The 23,221-nt window shown below is 45.8% G+C and overlaps 1 protein-coding gene and 1 long non-coding RNA gene across 2 annotated transcripts in view; both read right to left on the bottom strand.

The window, feature by feature from the left end:
- Positions 1-21,053, bottom strand: part of SLC2A13 (solute carrier family 2 member 13) — a 352,851-nt gene extending 331,798 nt beyond the window's left edge. The window contains exon 1 of the mRNA XM_006120405.5: positions 20,256-21,053. Coding sequence (XP_006120467.1) covers positions 20,256-20,805 — 550 coding nt within the window. The 5' untranslated portion in view covers positions 20,806-21,053. The remainder of the gene's footprint in view (positions 1-20,255) is intronic.
- LOC149525550 (uncharacterized) lies at positions 2,161-20,245 on the bottom strand. The gene is made up of 2 exons (XR_016349701.1): positions 19,559-20,245; positions 2,161-4,004 (listed from the first exon to the last, which is right to left on the bottom strand). It is a non-coding gene; the product is annotated as an uncharacterized LOC149525550 (long non-coding RNA).
- Positions 21,054-23,221: the final 2,168 nt, after the last annotated feature.

The following is a 23,221-nucleotide window of genomic DNA, read 5'->3' as shown; positions in this document are numbered from 1 at the left end:
TACCTCCTTATCTGTTTCTCCCTTGTACTTAGCTGACACTGCAGGGTTTAACTTGAAATAAACTATGCAAATTGAGCTATATCAATTATATAGCACCAAAACTTGAAATAAGCTACCTACATAGCACTTTTTTTCCAAAATACAGCACTCTTCCTCTGACTTTCCATACTCATAAAATGAGAGTTATAGGAGTTGGAGTAAGAAGTCCTCTAGCTTGACAGTATTTTGACATTGTGCCAAAATAACCGCTGGCTGTGTAGACGTGGACTAAGTTATTTCTAAACAACACTAGTCACTCAAGAGAATGAGAAATCCACATCCCTGAACAAAGTTGTATTTATGATGCTTTGTATTAGAAAGATGATCATTTGTATCTTGTGGTGGTTATAAAATTGAACAAATCTTGTACAAAAGTATGTCATGTTAGGTATCAAAAGTTATGATTTGCTCAGTAGGATTATCCTATTTATATGCATATACCATCTTTGAATCTAAAATTATGAATACTGGCTGTGCAGATATATCTTAAACACATGTTGTACTCCTGGGTGACATCCCCCAGATAAAATTTACATGAGGAGTAGACAGCTATATGCAGGCCTTCCGATGGAGAGGGTGAGAGGGATAGCTGCCCTGGGGCCCAGTACTCTGGGCTGCCATCACTGCTGCTTCCATAGAAGCAGCAGCCAGAGCCTTGGGGCCTTTAAATTGCCACCAGAGCAACACTGAGGGCTATGTGGGGGAGGCTGGCCCCCAGCCACACCCCTTCTATCCAACGCACTGCACTTCCAGGGTCTCAGAGTAGAATCTCTGGACCTTGCTCAGAGCCCTATGAAGTCTATTGCCAGCCCTGGATACATAATGATGATCCATCGAGGACACTCCACTCTCACAACGGGCTTCCCATCAACACAGCTCTTCCTGAGGATGCCTCAGAGAGCAAGGAGCCAATGGTAGGGGCTTGCAGGCCCACCAACCAGGTGCACAGGGAGGGGAGGCTACAAAAGGGGCAACTGCCCCAGACCCAGCGACTCACAAGTGCCTGGGGCTCCCAGCTTCCACTACTGTGGTAGAGGAAATGGCTAGAGCCTGGAGCCCTTTAAATCTCACTGGACATGGGCACTCTAGATTGCACTTGCGGGGATGCAGCATGGCTCAGGTGGCACTGCCCCAGCCCTTCTGAGAGCATGGAGGCAGCCCACCACACACAGTCCTTGGCTGGGACTCTGCATGTCTGTTGGCTCCTCTGGAGGGCTTGTTAAGTACATCTGACCTCAGATTTTCTCTTGGGCCAGTAACTTTATGTGTACCTGGGCTGTGGGCTTTGTTTGGAACAATAAATTTCCATGCAGAGGCTATTAAAAAAAAATACTCGAGACATCCCTACTTTGCCCTTTTCTTCCTCTTCTCTGGACAATGGATTTACAACTAAAAGGAGCATCTTGTATTATGGACTGAGGACCTTTCAATCTTTTGGAAGTTATCAGACTTTATAAACCAGCAACCTATTCCAACAGTGTTACAAACTTGCTATAAGAACTTTGTAATCAATTGTATATAAATTACTAGACGACTTAGTTGGCATCGTTCAGGTATGACCAGGTGGCTACGGAGGCCTCCCACCGAGGCTCCCTGGGCCACTAAAGGGGGGGGGGGCTGTGCAAGCCAGCCAGACGTGGCCACACTGGGCGGCCAAGCAGGACAGGGGGAGGGTGGAGTATGGCTCCTACAAAGAGGGGTGGGGCTGTAAGCCTGGCTACTGTGGCACTCCAGGGAGGATGTGGCAGTGGGGGGTAGGGCAACTTCTTCCCCCCCACTGATCCAGCCATGGAGCTAAAGGATTTGGGGCCGCAAGATCATGAGCCCCACCCTCAGCTGACCATTCCCTTCCTGGTTTGGCTGCCCCCAGTAGTCACTCTGCAATATTGCATCCCTTCAATCAGCTCCCTCCCTTTCCATCTTATGGAAAACAATCGAATTCCAGGCATATCCTATTTTTCTGGCACAACCAAGCCCTCATATTGCTTTAAGTTAGGATAAGAAGCTGCATGCCATGTTTGGGGGTCCTAGCTGTTACATTTAGGATGAGTTCTTGAACAAATAGACTCTCAGGCACACAATGTCTTTCTTTAGTATGTATATCTATGTATACACACACACATACACACACACACACACACACACACGTACGTGCACACAAAAGCACATACAATTTTCCCTTTTATTATTAAATCTTTAGTTTACAAGGATTGGTGGACAACATGATGTTTGGGCAAGACGCATGTCGATCTAGGGCAGTGTTTCTTGAACTTTTTAAGACCGAGGAACACCAAACAATTTTTTTAAAACAAGGAATACCAAAGACTTTTTGTATAACCAAAAAAAAAAAAAAAAAAAAGCAGGAGGGCAGGGGGGGGAGGGAGAAGAGAGAGAGGAGTTGAGGGGAAAAAAGTCACCTACCCCTTTAAGGGTTGCCATTTTGAATTCTGTTCTCCACTCTGCAGAATGTGCTGCAGAATACAGTTTAAGAAACACTGATCTAGGGTATATGTTTGAATCCTTGGGATCAGTAAGAATTTCACATATGGAAAACTGAGTTTTCAATAACATCTTAGTACAGTAGAACCTTAGAGTTATAGACATGTTGGAAATTAAGCTTATCTAACTCTGAAAGAGTTCGTAACTCTGAACAAGACATTACAGATTTCAGCCATGAGGGAGCTAGAGCTGCATGCAGGGGGGTAGGGGTAAGGGCTGTGTTAGGGTTCCATGTGGTGAGGGGGAGGAGAAGGTTTCTAGGCTTCTCACTCTAGAGGGCTCCTAGGAGGGAAGACTTAAGACTTCTGCCCCTAGGCATACTGGAGTCCAGGCTTTAGACACTACGGGGGGAGGGAGGGGAAAGAAGACTGGAACTTGGGGCTTCAGCGCCATTCCTAGTTTCAGTCTTGTAGAGGGCTTTAGCTACAGGGAGCAAGTACTAGAGCAAAAGAATCAGTCTTCCCTTCATTACTAAAGCCCCACACCCCAGCATTTCCTGCTGACCTGGGGCAGGGAACAAGCACAAGGGGCTGAAAGCGTGGGCTGGAATGCCTAAAGAGGACTAGGTTTGGCTTCTGCTTAACAAGTGTAGTATTACAGAAGCTCTTTCCTTACTAACCTGGTGAATCCAATTGTAGACTAAACCACATTTTGGGGTTTGTCTGCCCTATTTCTAGCAGTATGCTTGGCATAAAGCATTCTGAATGTGGCCTGTCACAGGCACCCAATCACAACGCCAACTTAAGCCATCCATGTGAATAGTGTTGTGTCCATGAGAAAGCTTCTTCCATCGACACAGCTATCGCCTCTCTGGGAAGAGGATTACCTATGCCATCAGGAGAGGCTCTCTCATCAGTGTAGGTACATCTTCCCTTACGCTGATACAGCATTTTAAATGTGAACCTTCTCTGAGCATCTTTCCTAGACCTGAAAAAGAACTCCATGTAAACTGAAAGCTTGTGTCTGTCATCCGCAGAAGTTGGTCCGATAAAAGCTATTATGTCATCTACTTTGTCTCCCAAATATCCTGGCTCAACCCAGATACAACACTGAAGTCAGTCATCAGGTTTTAGCATGGACAAGATTTGTTTTCTGTGCATTTTATTCCCCTTATACATAAAACAGACATTGCCACAGAGCTGGATCCTATTTTTTCAAAATGTAAAATGTCCAGGTATAAGCCATGTGATATCCGCCTGTAGTCCTTTGTCAGATTCCTGAAGTTGTTGTCCTGCAGTTTCCAGCTTCTCACTGAGGGCAAGCCGTTCCAATGTGAACAGGACTGGTGAGGTCAGCAGCACTTGCAATCATTGCAGGAGCAGGGAATCTATCTACGAGGAAAAACCTTAGAGGTCCTACTCAGTAGTCAATAAAACTGCACTTAGCTTACCTTATCTCCTCGGGAGATTCCCCATTCCTGTGCTCACATAGCTATTACTGACCTCAACAGTCCAGTAAACAAGGACCTGCAAATACACAGAAAGGTATTTTAATGCAAGCATTTGCAGAGGTGCACAATCATGGCACCACCTTTTCAGTGTAAAATACCTTTTAAAGTACTTTTCTGTCCTATGTTAACCTATCATTTAGTATGCCTGTTAACCAGGAGGAATGCTGACATTATTACACTCTCCCTGGGTTCTGCCTTAAAGTACCCTAACTCACCCAGTTTAATCAAATGCCTATGCCATGGATGGGCAAGCTACAGCCCACAGCCCACCCTGCTGCTCCCTACCCCCAAGCCAATCTAGACCAGGGAGTGCACAAAGTTATTTGCTGTTCAAAACAGCTGGTGGTTCCCTCTAAGTGCCACGTGGGGGGAGGCAGTTGCCAGCCACTTTGAACAGCGAATGACTTTGTGCACTCCCCTCCTTCTAGTTCCCAATTGGCCTGGGGATGGGGAGGGAGTGCACACAGCACCTAGAGCAAACTGCTCCTTCCTCCTGAGGCCCTAAATATTAAAGTTTGTGAAGTATTCCCCCTGCAAAAATTAATGCCCGTCTCTGGCCTAGACACCGATTTCCTTGAAAACCAAATATTTTTAAACCATCTTTTCTCTACGTGGATACTAGTCTCTGTCAATTCCTTAATCAACCATTACAGATCTTATTTCAAAAGGTTGGTTGGCATAGAAAATTAAATTGAAAATGAAGAGTAGTAATTGAGCAAGTTATAAATCATAACTAAGCTAAAAGCTTAATACCGTATGTTAGCATGAACCTCTTCATTAAGGAATAATGGCCAAAAAGATGAAGTCCCTATATGGTAAAAAAAAGCCTAATAGTGCCATCCTGTAAGTCAAGTGTTTCATAATGCAAGTTGTGCTAAGTTGCACTCTTGGGACTTCCGAATTACCTTAGTACAGTGTTTCTCAAACTGCAGTCTGCGGACCACTGGTGGTTGGTAGCCACCCTACAGGTGGTCCGTGGCTCAAGTTCAGCCCTCTTCCCTCTCCCTGCTGGAGGGAGCCTGTGCTGACACTCCAGCCTCGCACCTTACCCCTGGCAAGGTTGGAACACCAGCATTGGCTTCCCTCGGGGAGGAAGGGGAGAAGCGCCAAGACTCCTGCTGGATCTGCCTCATGGGGAAGAAGCGAAGCCAGAAACGACTCCATGTGCTGCCACTCCCCCTCCTCCGGATGGGGAAATAGCAGCACATGGACATGCTGCTTGGAGGCTTTCCCCACTGGCTGGAATCTGGCCAACAAGAGCAGAAGGAGGCTGTGCCTGAAATGAAATGCCTTGGAGAGGCAGAGCATGAAAGCAAGTAAGTGCCCTTCCACCCCCTCATGCCCAGACCCCTTCCCCCCCCCCCCGAGATCTTGCACCGCCAGCCCATTCCTGCACACTTCCCCCTGGCCAGACACCCCATCCCCAGCACACTCATGAACCTCCCTCTTGGCCAGACACCCTATCCCCAGCCTGCGCCCTCCCACCTGACCAGACATCCTACCCCCCTTCTCCTCCTGAACCCACCCTTGCTCCTGCATCGTTCTTTATGGCCATACACTGCACCTCCCCTTGCTCTTGCCCTCCCTCCTCAGCTAGACACCTTACTTCCAGCCTGCTCCTGCACTCTCACCCCTATCCCACTCACTAGCAGCACTGTCCCACACACTGAACCTCTTATTTTGTCCCCACCCCAGAGCCTGGGGGGGGGGGGGGAAGAGATTTCACAAAATCCACTAAACCCAAAACCCTAAAAGAATAAATCCACCCCATGGGAAGCCCTGAACCTCAGTCCTCCTTATCCCTCCCCCTTGCCCCATGGGGAGAGAGTGCCAGAGGAGTGAGGTCTCCCAGTTTGGAGCCACATCAATGAGGGCTGGGGGTCTTTTAAACCTCACTTATGTGGTCCCCAACTGATTTTTCTGTGGGTTAGTAGCTCCTTATCCAAAAAGGTTCCTGACACCTGTCAAAGAAAACACTGAAACCTTGTGCGGGACATTATTTTTTAAAAAGTAAAACATTTAAATTTGATAAAATAACATGAAAATGTTAATGTGCTTTAGCTGTTTATTAATTTAATATTTCCTTTCTTACTGGTTAAATAAAACCATTCTCTCTAGCTGCACTAGCAAAATGGCTCAGGCATAATTATATAATTAACGTTGAGTTTTCATTAACTGGTAATCCTTGGAAAGGTTTGCATTGAGCCAGGTGGGCCATTGGCCAAATAGTTTGAGAACCACTGCTCTAGTCTCAGTCTAAGTCCTGCTAACCAAAGTGGGTCATCAAATCACCCATTTGGAAGTCAGAGTTCACATCCATCATTAAGTAAAGTGTATTTTTGATTTTCCACACAACTCGTTTCACTCCTGATTTTGGGCCCATTTTAGATAACTTTTGAATCTATGCTCTGTTACAGCTTAATGGAGCATCTACACTGGCCAAATATAAAACAAACAATTCATAGGTTAGTACCAGTCCATGCCAGCAGAAAGCTGCAAGTATCAGTACACTGTTTTTACTACCATGTTTGTCTAAAGTTTGAGTTATAGTTAGTATCCTCTGACAGAACCCCATCTAATAGTGCAGCTTCTAAAAACAACGAGCAGTCCTGTGGCACCTTAGACGCTTACAAATTAGGTCAAACCCACTTCAGAGGAGCTGGAGTAGAAATTACAGAATCCAGAGTATATATACAGCAACAGCAGTGACCTGTCAATTGTATACCCAGCGTTAATGAAGCTAATTAAATCAGCCTGGATGCGTGTCATTCATAGCATGTGATTTGGAAATGTTAATATCAGAGGCAGGGAAGTTGTTGTATATATCCTGGATTCTGTAATTTCCACTCCAACTCATCCAGTGAAGTGGGTTTTACACGCAAAAGCTCATGATCTAATAAATGTTAGTCTCTGAGGTGCCACAGAACTGCTTGTTTTTAAAGTTACAGACTAACACCTGAGGCTACCAATGAGACTACTTTATTACTGCTTTTGTTCATGGAATTACAATAGTAGTGAACTGTGCATCTTATTTTGGGCAATGTAGGAAAAATAGCCTATGCAGGAGTTGGGTCTGTAAGCTGATTAAAGAATACTCTCATCTCAAGTCAGATCAATGTGTTCAGTCACAAAAGCATGGAAGATGAAAATTAAAGACCAGGGGACAAGAACTACCAGTATCCAGAACAGAAAAATCTGTTCATGAGGACTTTTAGGAGACATCCACAACCAAAACTACTTAGATTGCACTCATTAGGTAAAGTTCAAGTTATTCTAGCTCAAATTAACATTTGTTAAGACTACAGGTTTTTTATTGGGCAAACCACTGGCGAAGAGTGGTAAATGGCAACGGAAACAGCAGGAGAACATCAGAAGTTATTGGGCAAGGAATTAAAATTGAAGTGGTTTTAGAAGATAACCTGACATACTACTTTTAAGCAAGAGCAGAAAGAGCTGTGAAGAAAAAAAAAGTTGTTTTTGGCTGTAAAACAAAAAAGTGCCTTCAGTTTATTTTTTATTGATAATAAATTCAGGTCTCATCTACACCAGAAGACAACGATTGGAGAAATGGTGATGATGAGAGTCATTAAGCAATGTTTTAATCACAGGTATTTAGTAAAAGTTATGGACAAGTCACATCAAGTAAACAAAAGTTTACAACCTGTGACCTCTCCATGACTTGTACTATATACCCCAACCAAATCGCGAGGAGAAAAAGCGTGTGGCCCGAGATGTGGCATGTTCTTGGAGGAGAAGCTGGGGCACATGGCCCAGGACCCCCACTGGTGCAGGGAAAAAGGCAGGACTGACAGGCTGACTCCATATCTCCCTGGAAGTAGTAACATCCCCCTCCCTCAGTTTTTAAGCCAGGGGTGGCAACATCGAAACTAGGGGCCGGATGCGGCCCCCGGCTTGCCTGGACCTGGCACCCAAGGTTCAGGGCCTCCCCCAGCATTGGAGAGCCCACAGTGGCACTCCAGCTTCCCTCCCCCACATGGGGCTGGAGCACGCAAAATCTAATAGGCAGAGCCCCCCTAGGTTCTGGTTTTGGGAGTGTTATGTAGGGAGCGTCTTTCTTCTCAGTCCAGGACCACATCAGTGGGGTGGGGGCGGGGAGGAGTGTTTTTCTCACTTGTGTTCAGTCTGATTTTTCTGCGGGTCAGTGGCCCCCACCCCAAAAAAAGATTCCCTCCCACCCCATTTTATGCAGACCTGCTTGGCCACACTTCTGCTATCCATACTCTGAAGCAGGGGGAACACTCCTAAGGTAAATACCGCCTTGAGGCCAAACCCCTTGCTATGTCCCAACCAACCCTCTCCAACACCCAAACTGCTGGGGGAGGAGGACTAGACATCACCACAGAGGGGCCAGAAAGCCACAGAATCTGTGACTTGTGACAAACTCGCAGTCATAATCACAATATAAGGAGCAAAGCAAATTAAAGGAGAAATTTTAGTCAGATTATTCAAAGTTTTTTATTAACCACATTTTTATAACCACAGTCTTGGGAAAAAAGGATCCCCTCATTATAGAATCAGTTAAGGTGGAAGTCCATAATACCTTAAAATATCTACAACCTTAAAATTCTCCAACAAAAACAGGGAATGTCAAGCTTGACATTGTGGATATCTCTAAGGCAAGAACACTTTTGGGGGGGGGGGGGGGGAAGTAGTCTTTTCTCTACATCATAAAAGCAAAAACTTACTTTAAAAAGATTTTGTGGAGATAATGTAAGCTGCATCACAAAGCATGCAGAAAAGCATTTGGTTAAAATTAGTCTGAACGGTACATGTTTCTCTTACAGAGGTAGTTATGCCTCCCAAAAATGCAATGGATTCCAGTCCAAAATTGGTGCTCTCTTGAGCTATCATCTCAGCTTGAAAATAGCCAGACCAAGCACTTTGAAACTAGCCTCACAGCTTTTTTTTTTTTTTGAGGCAAAATCCTGGGCACCAACCACCACCGACTGAAAAATGCAAAGATACCCTCCACTTCTGAAATCTACTAATCTTGCCTGATCCTTAGCAGCCATGTAGTTCTCTCATGTCATCCAATCCCTTAGGAAATTGTTGTATGTTGACAAAGGCAGCAATGTTATCTGGTCTTATAAAAACTGCAGCAAACATAAAACTCTCAAAATACTTCACATGCAAAATCATAGTGAAACATCAGCTTGTCAATCACTTTTAATACATGGAAGCATCCTCTATTGTGAATTTTCTTACCCTCCAGCTAATTGTGGTGTGTGAGTTGGCTTTAATAGGTACAACTGACTTATTAAACTGAGATGAAGCTATCAAAATGAAGTCTTTACCTTGCATTTTCTATTTTTTTAAATATATACAAAGTTGTAAATTTACATCTGTCATGGATAATCTAGATGGTGCTTGGTCCTGGCGGGAGGGCAGGGGACTGGACTTGAACTTTCAAGGTCCCTTCTAGTTCTAGTATTCTATGTTATAGGAAAACTAGCATACCATAGTAAAATTTACATCCAGATCTTGGAAGAGAGGAAAGTGATCAGGAATAGTCAACATGGATTCACCAAGGGCAAGTCATGCCTGATCAATCTGATTAGCTTCTACAAGTACCGTGTTTTAGTTCATATAGCCCACGGGTTATACAAAGTTTTACAAACCCTACAACCCCCCGCAGGGGATACAAGTTTATTTTTACTTGCCTGGGCAAGAGTGCGGCTCCCCTCCCACAGGCCAGCCAGCTCACCTGCACTGTGCTCTCCGTTCCCCCATCTCGGAGGCTGTGGCTGGTATGTGCAATTACCAGGTACGTCAAAGTAGCAAATAAAACCCGCAGGCTAGACACGTATGCAGGGTTATCCAAGGCTTTTTTTTTTCCCACACACACACACACACATTTAGGAAAAACCATAAGTTATGCACGAGTGCGGGTTATACACGAGTGCGAGTTACATACGCTAATTTATGGTAACTGTCTCTGTGGACATGAGGAAGGCAGCGGATGTGATATACTTTGACTTTAGCAAAGCTTTTGATATGGTCTCCCATGGTATTCTTGCCTGCAAGTTAAGGAAACAGACTGTAGGGTGGATAAAAAGCTAGCTAGGTTGTTGGGCTCAATGGGCAGTGATCAATGGCACAATATCTGGCTGACTGTCAGTATCAAGCGGAAGTGCCCCAAGGGTCTGTTCTAGGTCTGATTTTGTTCAACATCTTTATTAATGACCTGGATGACAGGATGGACTGCACCCTCAGCAAGTTCACAGATAACACTAAGCTAAGGGGAAGAGGTGAATTGCAGGGGATGAGAAGCAGGATAGGAGTCAACAGTGTGCCCTTGTAGTCAAGAAGGCTAACAGCATATTAGGGTGCATTAGGAGGAGAATTGCCAGCCAATCTGGAGAAGTGATTATTCCCCTTTATTCAGCACTAGTGAGGCCACATCTGTATTACATCCAATTTTGGGGCTCCCATTACAGAAAGGATGTGGGCACATTGAAGAAAGTCCAGTGGAGGGCAACAAAAATGATTAGGGGGCTGGAGCACATGACTTACTATGAGAGGCAGAGGGATTTGGGCTTGTTTAGTTGACAGAAGAGAAGAGTGAGAGGGGATTTGATAGCAGCTTTTAATTACCTATTAAAGAGAATGGCCGGGGCTGTTCTCAGTAGTGACAGATGGCAGAACAAGGAGCAATGGTCTCAAGTTGCAGTGGGGGAGGTCTAGGTTGGATATTAGGAAAAACTATTTCACTAGGAGGGTGGTGAAGCACTAGTATGGGTTACCTAGGGAGGTGGGTAAAAATCCCTAGGGATAGAGATTCTAAATCCAGGCTTGACAAAGCCCTGGCTGGGATGATTTAGTTGGGATTGGTCCTGCTTTGGGCAGGGAGTTGGGCTTTGATTTCCTGAGTGCTCTTCCAACACTGATTCTACAATCTTCCTGGTAAGAACTTGAGTGTTCTACAAGGTATGTGTTCAGTTAAAAGAACAATTTCAAATGCATATTCATAACCGAGCTACTGGAATTTCGTTAGGCATTTTGATGGAAAATAAGGAAGTTCAGTGTAACTATTTCAAACGTGACCAAATATTTTGTCAAGTCTACATTTTCTTCAGACCTCTTATTAATAAGTCCACTAGAATGGTCTGATGAAAGAAATTGAACACACAATTCTTGGGTAAGAAGCAGTTAGAAAAAGTTTAAGTTAAAAATGTTATGTTTTGTATTAATAGTTAAGGTTCCCAAAACTCAGCATACTGTATGTTGATGCAATGCTACTTATGACAAATTAGAGAGACAGCACAGGCATTATGTTAATACAATAGCAGAGGGGTTAGGATAAAGATATCAAATTTACTGCTTACTATGAAGGTAGAAGCCTTCAGAAGATGCAACTGATCCTAAATCTTTGTCCCCCTGTAAGAGCTACATCACAGACAGTGGTTTGAGTCTAGTCCTGCCTTTGAGCTAATGGACCTGGCATTTCAGCTCATGTACTAGCAGTTCATGCTTTGAAGTGCAGGCATTGAATCCCTTCAAACACATAAAAGGGTCTGAATAATTGTGGACATCTAAAAGCTTGGAATGAGCATCTCTGGTCAGGGAGGTGTGTGTAATCCATTCTGAGAGCTCACCTTTTTGCTTCTCACAGGGCTATACAGGATGACCCCTCTTGGGGGAACGAACCCCAGACTCTAGATTTAAGAGCATGAGCCTCTACTGTTGAGCTAAGGGGAGTTAGGCACCTACACCTTTTGGAGGAACAATATATTTATTTTAAACCACACCACCGAGCTATGCGCGTCTAAGTGCTAACACAGCTTTAAAAATCTGACCTTAAATTCAAGAGGCAGAAGCAGGCTCAAACCTCCAGAAACCCACAATATCTGTCTAATAGCTACACATCTTTAATGGGAATTTTGCAGTAGTTTTAGTATAAAGAGTGGTGCAGGGCATTTGAAATATCTTAAGCTAGGGGAGTACAAATGGTGTTAGTATTAAATATTGGCAATACTTTGGTCAAATATTAGTGTCAAGATTATACCTGGTGAGGACCGGAAACAGAAAAAAATTATAAGCCTGTCCTGCATATGGCAAGCATTTTGAGTGCTGGTGTCACAAGAAGGGTACGCTTCAGACTGACAGACAGGGAGAAAGCAGAGGGAAGGGGAGCACAATAGGAAGATCAGAGAAAGAATACAGACACAGCCTGCTGATGCACTGTTCACAAAGTGAGAGCTACAAGTTCTATCATGTTAAGAGCAACTTGCCATATTTAGTAGTCAATACTTACTTTCCCTAACTTTTCTAATGGTAATACAGACCCACCTTTTGGGAGCTTTACAAGGGTTGGCACAGCCAGAAGCAGCATCTGCAATATAGTGCTATGGCTTATGTTAAAGTTACTGGGTATGTGAAGGTAGGGTACAATCCTTGGTTTACAAGGATTACAAGGCAGAAGCAGTCAGAAGAAAGGTCAATTTGAGCAGGAAGTCCTGATTATTACCTTCCTCTCTCCCTTCCCCCACCCAGGCAAATTATTTTGGATCTCAAATGTCATTCATGTGTTACAGCATAATCTTAATTCAAATGCAAGACCATTCTTCCCTAGCCTGCTGTTTCATTTTTGAAAAGCAATGGGAACATAGACTATGCTAAAATGAGACTTTCATTTTAGATAACTACCAGAATATAAAACCTGCATTCAGATGAAATTAGGCTAAATTTAAACACCACAAGATTGCATAGGATATTTAGTGTTTTCCTGTCTTCCTATTGCTTTCCTTTCAGGACTGCATATTATAAAGCACCCAGTTCTATTACACTTCTGTTTTGCAATGACTATGTTAATAGAATTACAATTAAAAAAAATTAAAAGGCACATTTTTTAAATACAAAAATATTTGGCAAAAAGAAGAGTTTTTGTTCATATGCTGTCGTTTTCTTTTTGCATTCGATACCAATTTGGCTGAACAGAAATACTGATTAAAATTTCTACATTTTGCATGCCACCAAATTTGTTGCCTTCATGAGATTATCCAAGCTCCCTCTGGTGGCTAACCAAAAAGAAAATTTAACAAAAGACTGTAGCTTGCTGCATATTAGTTTTATACAGAAGGGTGTGGGTTGTTCAAATCCTGTTAGGATCATTAAATATTCTATTAATAACTTTCTCAGTTATGAATGAATAACTTCTCATTTTCTAAAAAAACAAAAACAAAACACCAAGCAATATCAAAATATCACCACATGTATAAGAAACCGCCACATTTGAAAGGGAAGCCAACAATTTTATTCAGTTTCTGCAGTGTGTTCCATTCAAGAATCTCTGCATATTTACTTTACAGAGTCCCTGCAAGACAAGTATTCTCTCTCCTGTACAGAGGGAAAAAGGGAAGCATAGAGAGGTAAAGTCACTTACTCAAGGTAAAGCAGGAAGTCTGTAACTCTTCCCCATATAAAACCTGACCTCCTAACTTCCAGACTGTACTTTAACCAACAAAGCCATATTGCATTCAAAAATATGGAATCAAAATCTATTACTACTCTGGTTTTACACCAGCATAATTAACATCTTGCAAGATAATTCAGAAGGAGGCCTGTGTATATCTATTAATCCAAAAAAAATTAAAATCAAAGGATAAATCTGTCCCACTGCTATTAAAATCAATCTTCTTTCATATGGCATTTGAAAAGCAAGGGGGTTGGCTTTAATTGCATTTTTGAGATTGGAAAGTCATTCTAATGATTCCAGGGTAGCTACATGGATCCCCTTGATGCAGGTCTGTGAGCATGAAGGGGACAGCTGTTCATGAGATGTTGCATGATTCGTACCTCACCAATCACAATATGGTGATTCTTTGATTTTTCCATTTGTGGAAGAGAGCCACACCTTTTCTGTCCATTGTCCAAACTTGACTGAGTGAAGTCCTCTGTGTATGGGAAAGGCAGAATTCTCGGAACCTCTGTCGCTGGATCTTGAATCAGGTCTGTGTTTGGGCCATGCCAAGTGGCCTGTGATTTCAACTGGCAAGTGCTCGTGTCCTTTCCTTTGACCTATAGTGTTGACATATGCATCTAGAAAGTTGTCTTGGATTTGAGTAAGAGTGGCACTGGATTAAGGTGTTGGCGTATTAATGGGTCCAGCATGGTCAGGATTTTGCTGTACTCTAGTACCACAGCAGTGTCTTGCTTAATGCTGGGTAATGCAATGCTTGCCAAAATGAGAAACCGTAGTAAGAGCACTGATTTGAGACAATCCCTGACAATCCTGAGTGCAGCATTTCTTTCAGTGCAAACAAGACTACACTGAAATTAACTGAAGTTTAACAATGGACTACATTGAGGCCCCAAGCTGGAACAAAAATAAAGTTAACTTCAGAAATGCAAAAGGCAAATATCACAAATTAGATCTAATACGAGTCTATCATTTTCAATACTCAAATCCCATTTCCTAGGAGATTATAAAAAGGAGCAAGTATTTATGCGAATGAAGCAATTTTCCTTATATTTGATGTAGCATATAGGACAAATAATATACACTATATGTAGCCATATGACATTGTAAGAATACAGAAAGGAGTGCATATACGAAGTACGAGGGCCTCAAGTAAAACACTCACAATCCTAATATTTTTGGGTGTGAACTGTGCATTAAAAAAAACTTTACCTCATAGGTGTACAGTATGTAATTTGACTGTTTTGTATATTAAACGATAAACCTGGGGTTATTGGTTAATCTTAACTAAGGATGTTAAGGACTAGTCAGCTATCTGATAAGCATTTGCTTATCGGATAGTCGAGTCGACTAGTCACTCCTCTCCCCCCCCCCCCTTGCTGCCTCTATCAGATAGAGGAAGCAAAGGGGGGGAAGGGGTACTTCAAATGGGCAGTGCTGCATGGAGCCCATAAACGCCACTGCGGCATTTCAAAGTGACAGAGTCCCCAGCTGATCCGGGGCTCCGTGTGACATTTCAAAGCAGCAGTGCTGCATGAAACCGGGGGTCAGCTGGGGACTGAGTCCCAGCTGAGGACTCTTGTACATTTCGAAGTTGGCATGTTGCATGGAGCCCAAAGTCACTGGGACTTCCCACTGGCTCTGGGCTGCATGTGGAGTTACAACTTTGAAATGCACAAGAGTCGTTTCTGGGGCTCTTGTACATTTCAAAGGAAGAATGTGGAAGTGCCTATCAAGTAGTGGATGGAAATTCCATCAGTTGCTCAACTAGTAAATTAATCAACATCCTTAATCTTCATCACGCCCCCCCCCCCCCCCACACACACACACACCCTCACCCAGTCTCAGACACAGCAAGGGCAGAGGGGAGGCAGGAGCAGGTGGGGGGGGCCAGATTTTAAGCTGGCTCTCTGTGCATGCAGTGTGTGGGGGGGGGGGGAGAGGAAGTAAAAGCAGCAGCTGGTGCTCAGGGGAAACTGCTTTTAAATCTGGCTCCCCATGAGTACCAGCTCTGCAGTTACCTGCCCCTCCGTGCTGCTGCCTCTATCAGAGGCAGCAGGGGGAGGGAGGATAGGTAGGAGTCAGTGCTAGTGGGGAACCGCCTGAAAAGCTGGCTCCCCAAGTATATTGGCTCCCTCCTGATTCCCCTCAACCCCCGTGCAAATGTGTAACCGTGAAAATTAAAGCGGTTACAAGTTTACACAAAAACACAATAGTTAGCATCCCTAATATTAATACTGTAGTAAATTTAACTGGAACATGACGACTAGAATTGCCGCACAAAGGAAATGAAAGAGCTAGTTTTATCTCTGTTTTCATTATGACTTGGTTTAATTTTTTTCTTAACTTATTGTGAACTGTATTGCAGCAAGTATGATTGTAACAAACTACAGAATTCTCAAACAATGAGCTCCTTCAATGGCTGAGCAATAGCACTCGGTCTCAAACTGGGTTCTTCTACACAGCAAGTGACAGCAAAGGCTAGAAGTGAAACAGAGAGGGGGAAGAATCATCTCCCAGAACCCAAAGGAGCCATACTGAAGGGCTCTAAAGCTCCCATCCAATCTTCTTAGAAGCAGTTTGGTGGCAATAAAAACTTCAACAAGACTGGGAAGGAAGTGGGACAACTGAAGAGTGGCAAGTGCAGGTGCTGTTGTATCCAAGGATGTAAAATTGTGTTTTACTGGTTAACTGGTTAAACATGCTGTTTAACTGGTTAACTGATTAAAGGGAGGGGGCTGCTCCAGCCTGGCTGGATTGGAGTGGCCTCCTGCCCCACCTCAGACAAAGGTTCCTCCAGCCTGACCAGGGGGGCCCCCTGCAGACAGGCTGCTCTGGTTGACGAAGCAGTCACTATCCGTGGCAGGCCCCCCGTGGGAAGCTGCTCCAGCAGCAGGCGGGAAGCTGCTCCAGGCCCCGCCTCACCCCACCCTCCGCCCCCATCAGTTAATGCAGGGGTGGGGAACCTAAGGCCCAGGGGCCAGATGCAGTCACTGGTTTGCCTGATTCCAGCCCCCAGGGCTCCTCCCCTAGCCCAGCACTGGGGAGCCTATGCTAGAACTTCAGCCTCCAGTACCCGCCACCTGACTGAATTTTCTGTTAGCAGCCCCTGACCCAAAAAGGATTCCCCACCCCTGAGTTAAGCTGAACTGGTAAGCCCCATTAAGGGCGAGGCTTACTGGTTAGCCAGTTAAACATCCACATCCCTGACTGTATCTGTATGGGTCCCAGAATATGGCAAAATATTACTTAGGACTCATCTGGCACATAATAGACCCAAGTCAGTCAATGGAGGGCAGCCTGCGGCTTCTTAGGGTAAGCCACTGGCGGGCCAACAGACAAGTTGTTTACCTTGCTTCCCCAGGAATGGAGGTCTGCAGGTCCCATTGGCCACAGTTCACTGTTCCTGGCCAATGAGAGCTGCAGGCAGCCATACCCACAGACACAAGGTAAACAAGCTGTCTGGCGGCCCACCAGGGCTACGTCTAGACTGGCATGATTTTCTGCAAATGCTTTTAACGGAAAAGTTTTTCCGTTAAAAGCACTTGCCGAAAAGAGCATCTAGATCGGCACGGATTCTTTTCCGCAAAAGCACTTTTTGCGGAAAAGCGTCCGTGCCAATCTAAATGCGGTTTTGCGCAAGAAAGCCCCGATCGCCATTTTCGGGGCTTTTTTGCGCGAAACAGTTTTTAGCTGTCTATACTGGCCCTCTTGCGCAAAAACATTTCTGAAAAAAGGGCTTTTGCCCAAACAGGAACGTCAAAGCATTTGCACAAGAAGCACTGATTTCAGACAGCAGAACGTCAGTGCTTTTGCACAAAATCAAGCAGCCAGTGTAGACAGCTGGCAAGTTTTTGCGCCAAAGCAGCCACTTTTGCAGAAAAACTTGCCAGTCTAGACTCAGCCCAGCAGTTTACCCTGACAAACTACGGGCAGTCCATTGGCTGCCGATTGCCCACCAATGTTGTATGTAATGCTAACATTTTAACTCATCCAATATGCTTTGGAAAAGAAGCCATTAGGCAGAAGTAACTGTATTTACTGTCCATGCAGTCAGGCAATGCGAACAAGGTGGATGCTTTGGGTCCCACGCCTTCAGGGCCTCAAGCTGCCTGGTGCCTGCCCGCTCGCTTGTTGCCCTGGCTGGGAACTGCCTGGCCACGCGGTGCAACCAACCACAACATGCCACCTTGCTGGGCCTGCATACGGACAGGTATATCAAGAGCTACACACTGAAAAACAAAACATCAATTCATGTTGCTCAAGAATGCACTAATGGAATCTAAATCTTGATTTCTTGTCTTCTAAATCAAATGCTGTCTAGATAAACTAAAAACTCTATTGATTATTAATGTATTTTCATAGTTATTCCTTCAGTGTGTATCCAGCAGTGCCAAAGTAGAAAATCATAGACACTCACTATGAAGTTAGATACCTTGACATATTATTTTAGTATGTTCATCCAGAATTTATTTTTTCATATTCTCTACTTTTGCTCACTCTCTTTGCCTCTAGATTTAATGACATGAGGGAAATTCATAGAGTGGGAACCTCAAAAAAAAAAAAAAAAAAAAAAAAAGACATATCCTGGAAGTTGAAGAAGGGAATAGCAAAGAACTTGTCCCCCATTCCATTGCATGAACCAGAAGGCACTGTGGGGAAAGACAGTACTCCTCCTTTCTTACATAATCTGGAATGACAGAATACAACCCCATACCAACCAGAGGTCAGTAAGAAAGTGGATGCTCCCAAGTTGAGTGCAGAAACAGCATACTCTCCTTTTTCAAGTTGCTCAGGATTTCACATGAAGATCCCACTCCTACACATGAATCATCTCATGTCCACCTCTACTTGGCAGGTGTCAGGTAAATGTTAAATGGTAAACTGTTATATTGCTTACCACATTCGCCTGAGACTTGTACTAGTATAAAATGGTTGTGGGGAGCTCCAACATGAACAGTCTGTTATAGCTATGCTTAAACTGAGCAGCACATCTGCAGCAGTTGTTCTTCAGCTTAGTCACTCAGTAGAGCAATGGCAGGGAATCTCCCCCACTGCAGTTAATCAACATCCCTGTTAGGTGGGAGCTAGGTCAACAGAAGACTTTTTAGCACTGTCCAGCCCTAAGGTTAGATCGACTTACCTACCTGGCTAATGAGCAAGACAGCTAGGTCAACCTAACTTTTTAAGAGTAGATGTGGCATAAGAATGTGTTATCTTAGTAGCAAGTAGTAGCTATTCAAATTGCAAACTTACTTTGCCACACAATCACATTCCTAATCAATATTTTCAGTAAGTTAGAGAATTACACTTACTGTAAGTAAATACCAAGAAAAGTGGTGAAGCACTGGAATGGGTTGCCTAGGTAGGAGGTAAAAACCCCTCTAGGGTTTTAAGACCAGGCTTGATAAAGCCCAGGCTGGAATGTTTTAGTTGGGATTGGTCCTGCTTTGATCAAGCGGTTAGACTAAATTACCTCATGAGGTCTGTTCCAACATTAATCTTCTAGGATAACAGGGATCTGTAGAGATAATGTATCTCATTCTGTACACATTTTGGAACTATTAAAAACCTATTCATAAAATATCCAGGTGCCACTCCACCCACACATCACAGTTCAATTCCTCCCACAGCTAACGGCTTTAATGCTTCTTATGGCATGGAACAGCACATGACTCCAAAAGGGGGGGGGGGGGGAAATCTATGGAGGCAATTTCATGAGAAGCAACATTCCACATGCAGTTTTGAAAATGGTTTTCTAACAAATGAGCACCCATGCAGAAGTCATCTACTGTAGAAGAATCAAAATACTGGCCAAAAACATAGACCAGTATACTGAGCCTTAATAGAGTGGTGGGACAGATACTTATCCTCACACTCATCAAATACTTAGCATTGAACCTGAAAAGTGCTTTAACAAAGTCACATGCAGATATTAATCTTCACAACTGCCTTTTGGAGATTGCATTAGTCCCAGTTTACAGATGGGCACACAAGCAAAGCAACATGCCCAAGGCCATGTAACAGTCCACTGCAGAGCTCCAATTAGCATGCCATCAGAAGCCTCACTTTCTAAGCACAAAGCCCATTCTTGCCTTTTCTAATATACACATAGCAACAGGTATACTCACATTAAAACAAAAAAGACTAACAAAGCCAGGCACTCCACTGCCAGCACTTCTCCCTCTGGGAAAGAGAAGAGGACAGCTAACCACTCAAGACAGATATGTAGCTACACTCCTTAACGTGCTACTAGAAGACATTGACATTCTAGTGATGAGCCCAGCATAAAACTGTATTAAACAGAACAGCACTCAGCACCTTCCGACTGCCAAGCCTGTCATTCCTCCGTAGCACTGAGGAGAAAGACTCCCAGCCTGACTCTCACTATCAAGCGACACTCTAAGTATGTGTCACCCCTAGGGGAGCGGAAGCCCCAGTTTTGAGGGCCAGTGCTGGTGGCCGGGTGTCCCATCGGAGGGGAGCAAGTGGACATGCAGGGAGCGTCCCCGCTCTGGAGGAACAGTGCTGGTCCCGCCCACGTCACTGTAACCTTGGGTGGCATCTCCCTTGAGGGAGACCTGTGCGGTGGGGGCGCGCAGGGACAGAGCCAAAACGCCTTCATTCCCAGCGCTTCCCCGCCTCCTCTCTGAACTCGCCCGCGACTGTCAACGCTCAGAGCCGACTTGCCGAGTTATCGAAACAAAGTCCCACGTCACTGAAAGGGCCAAGGCGCGGGAGGGAAGCGAGGGGGGAGGGGACCAGGGCAGAGAAACGGGGAGGGGGGGGAAGAGGCGGAGAGCAGCGGGCTAGCAGCGCAGGACTCACCGATGCCCAGTCCCACCACGATGCGCCCCCCCAGCAGGGTCTCCTTGTCCTGGGCAGCGGCCAGCAGGGCGGCCCCCGCGGTGAAGAGGCAGCTGGCCAGGAGGATGCAAGGTCTGCGGCCCCAGAACCCGTTGAGCACCCCGCCGGCCAGCGCCGAGAGGGCGGCGGCGCCCACCGTGCTGGAGACCAGCAGCTCCTGCCACAGGACGCCCAGGTTGAGCTCCCTCTTGAGGAGCAGCAGGGCCCCGGACACCACGCCGGTGTCATAGCCGAAGAGGAAGCCCCCGAGGGCAGAGAACACCGACACCACGTAGACGAAGCCCGGGGTCTCATCCTGCTGGAACTGCCGCCGAGCCGCCAGCTCCAGCTCCCCGCCCGACGCCTGGCTGTTGATGCTGGAGCAGGACTCGGCAGCGGCGATCAGGCTGCGCTCCCCAGCCGCCGCGTTGGAGCCGGCCGAGCCGTCCGCCTGCCTCCGGCGTTTCTCGCCCATCAGGTTGCTCAGGCTCCGCAGCGTGTACTCCACATTGTCACTGGCCTTGCGGGACATGGGGCAGCCGCCGCCGCTCAGCACCCCCCGCCCGGCGAGGGGGCAGGCTCGGGGCCGTTGCTACTGCCCTGCCGGGGCGGCGGTCAGCCGGGGCGCATAGGTCCTGCCCGCGCCCGCACTTGGGGAAAGTTACCAGCCGCGGCCGCCGCTCCCGCAGCTCAGGCGGAGTTTGAGCCGGAGGGAGGCTCGTGCGGGCTGGGAGGGTACTCGAGCCCAGCTGGCCGGGAGGGGCGGAGCCCGCAAAGGGGCGGGGCCGCCTGGTCGGCCTGTGACGGGGTGAGCCGTTTGGCTCTCACTGAGCATGCGCAGGAACTCGGCGCATGCGTGAGGACCATAACGAAGCCGCTTCCCTGATGCCCGAACATGAACCGTAAGAGGAGGCGGGGTAGGAAATGTAAACAGGGGGTGGGGAGGAAGCGCGGACTGGGCCGACGTTAATGTTAAAGGTCCGTCACGTGAGCAGGGCCCAGGGATCCACCCAGACACGCGCCGTGGAGCATTGGGACGCTGGTTACTGGCCACGTGGGCAGTGCCCGCGCTTGGGCTGACCCCGCGTGCGCCGACCCTGGGACCTAGCCCGGGAGCCAGAGCGGGGAGGCGTCACCTGCTGCTAAAAGGACCAAGAATTAGCAAGAGTCGTAGAGAAACCAGGGTCAGTCTAGTGAGGCTGATAGTAGGTGGCAGTGGAAAAAAACCCAGTCAGGGTCACTATTGCCTTTCCTTGCGGGTAAAAAAAAATCAAAATATGTAGTGCGATGCTAACACCCGACGCTACTTATGGATGTACATACTAAAACTGGGAGGGCGAAGTATTATCTGTCTGCCTCTCTGGCCTAACCAGTCTTCCTTTTTTCTCTATGCATTTCCGTGTGGGGTAGACTAAGCTCAGCAGGCAACACTCAACTTTTAGGCACTCTGCTGCCCTGGGGAATAGTTGAGCATTCAGGCTCCCCACACAACAAATTAGGAGAGTCAGACGTCTACTAAGGGACTATCTCCTCTTAGCCTGACATCAGTCTCCTGAGAGTTTGATTTAGTGGGTCTAGTACAGACCCACTAAATCAACTGCAGATGGCAACCCTGTGGACTCCTTTACTTCACCTGGTTGGGAGGAGTAATGGAAGTTGATGTGAGAGTTTCTCCCATTAATTGACTCCACCTACACTATTCTTGTAACTGGAGCTGCATATCTTAGCTCTAATTTCTTCCCTAGTATAAACCTGGCCTAAGAATGGGATTGACTGCAGCCAGATACTGAGGTGAGAGTGGCCTAAGCTAGTCACTAGGAAATTCCAACAAGTGCTCTATCCTTTTCAAAGACAATTATGCACCTATCTCTAGAGGGAATTCAGGGCCTCAATGGCTATGGGGCAGAAAAGGTAGTTGCCCCCTCCACTCCTGATTTTTCATGGCTCCTTGCCAGCCACTGCTATGGTTTCTCTTCTCCTCTTGCAGGGGCTGCAAAACACAATATTGTGGGTGTCCATCCCCTCTTCCTACCAGTAGGACAGGAGGCAACAGTTGCAGTCTGGTTTGAGCACACCAATCCCTAGGCTAGCTGTACGTGAGAAATGTCACACCACTCCTTTATTTTTTGGGATAGAACTGCAATCCCCTCTTCAACTCTTTCCAGGATGGGACTGGCTCTCTATCTCCCCATCCCACCCCCGGAACAGCTATGGTCTCAGAAAGGAGACTGAAGCAGGGATGTAGACACAACTTCCTTCCCTGCATTTTTTTGAAATGATGCCATTGTTGGGATTCATGTGGAAGTGGTTGTGTGAGTGATTCTCTTATGTGCATAATGATTAGGATATTCACCCAGAACATGCCAGAGTTAGGTTGAAATCTGCCCTCTACCTGTATCAGAACAAGCAAGTGAAGCCAGGTCTGCTGCCAGCTGAGGACCCTAGTCACTGCAAAACCATGAGGCTAACTCACTCTTTTTCTAGCCTTCTCATTGTGCGCTGTGCAAGGCCTGATCAGATTGGTGGGCTTTTAAGGTGATCTCTGAGAATGCCTACCAGGTAGGTCTACGCAGGTGAGATAGGCAGTGAGCCTCCTAAAGCAGGGATAATCAATTATTTTTTGTTAAGGTCCAACTATCTTGGTCAAGCTGTAGTCAAGGTCCTGACTCCAGAAAAAATAGTAAGTAAATAAAAAGAAATCGGGATTCATTCAAGCACGCCTGGTGGTCAGTAGGATTTGGCCTGCTGACTACCGAGGACCTAAAAGATACCTCTAGGGCTTAACACAGCAGCCTGGTGTCATCAGAATTTAGGCTTCAGTGTGAGTTCACCAAAAAAAATTTAGGTGCACAGGAGACTTTATTAGCAAAAACACAGCCACTAGGGTAGGTAGCAGCTGAGGAAGGGTTTTAAGGATCTAAATTTTGTAGTTAGACACCTGACATGAC

The sequence above is a fragment of the Pelodiscus sinensis genome, chromosome 1 (genome assembly GCF_052426305.1).
Source record: "Pelodiscus sinensis isolate ZL-2025 chromosome 1, ASM5242630v1, whole genome shotgun sequence".
Lineage (NCBI taxonomy): Eukaryota > Metazoa > Chordata > Testudines > Trionychidae > Pelodiscus > Pelodiscus sinensis.
This window is presented reverse-complemented; position numbering and strand designations above follow the sequence as displayed.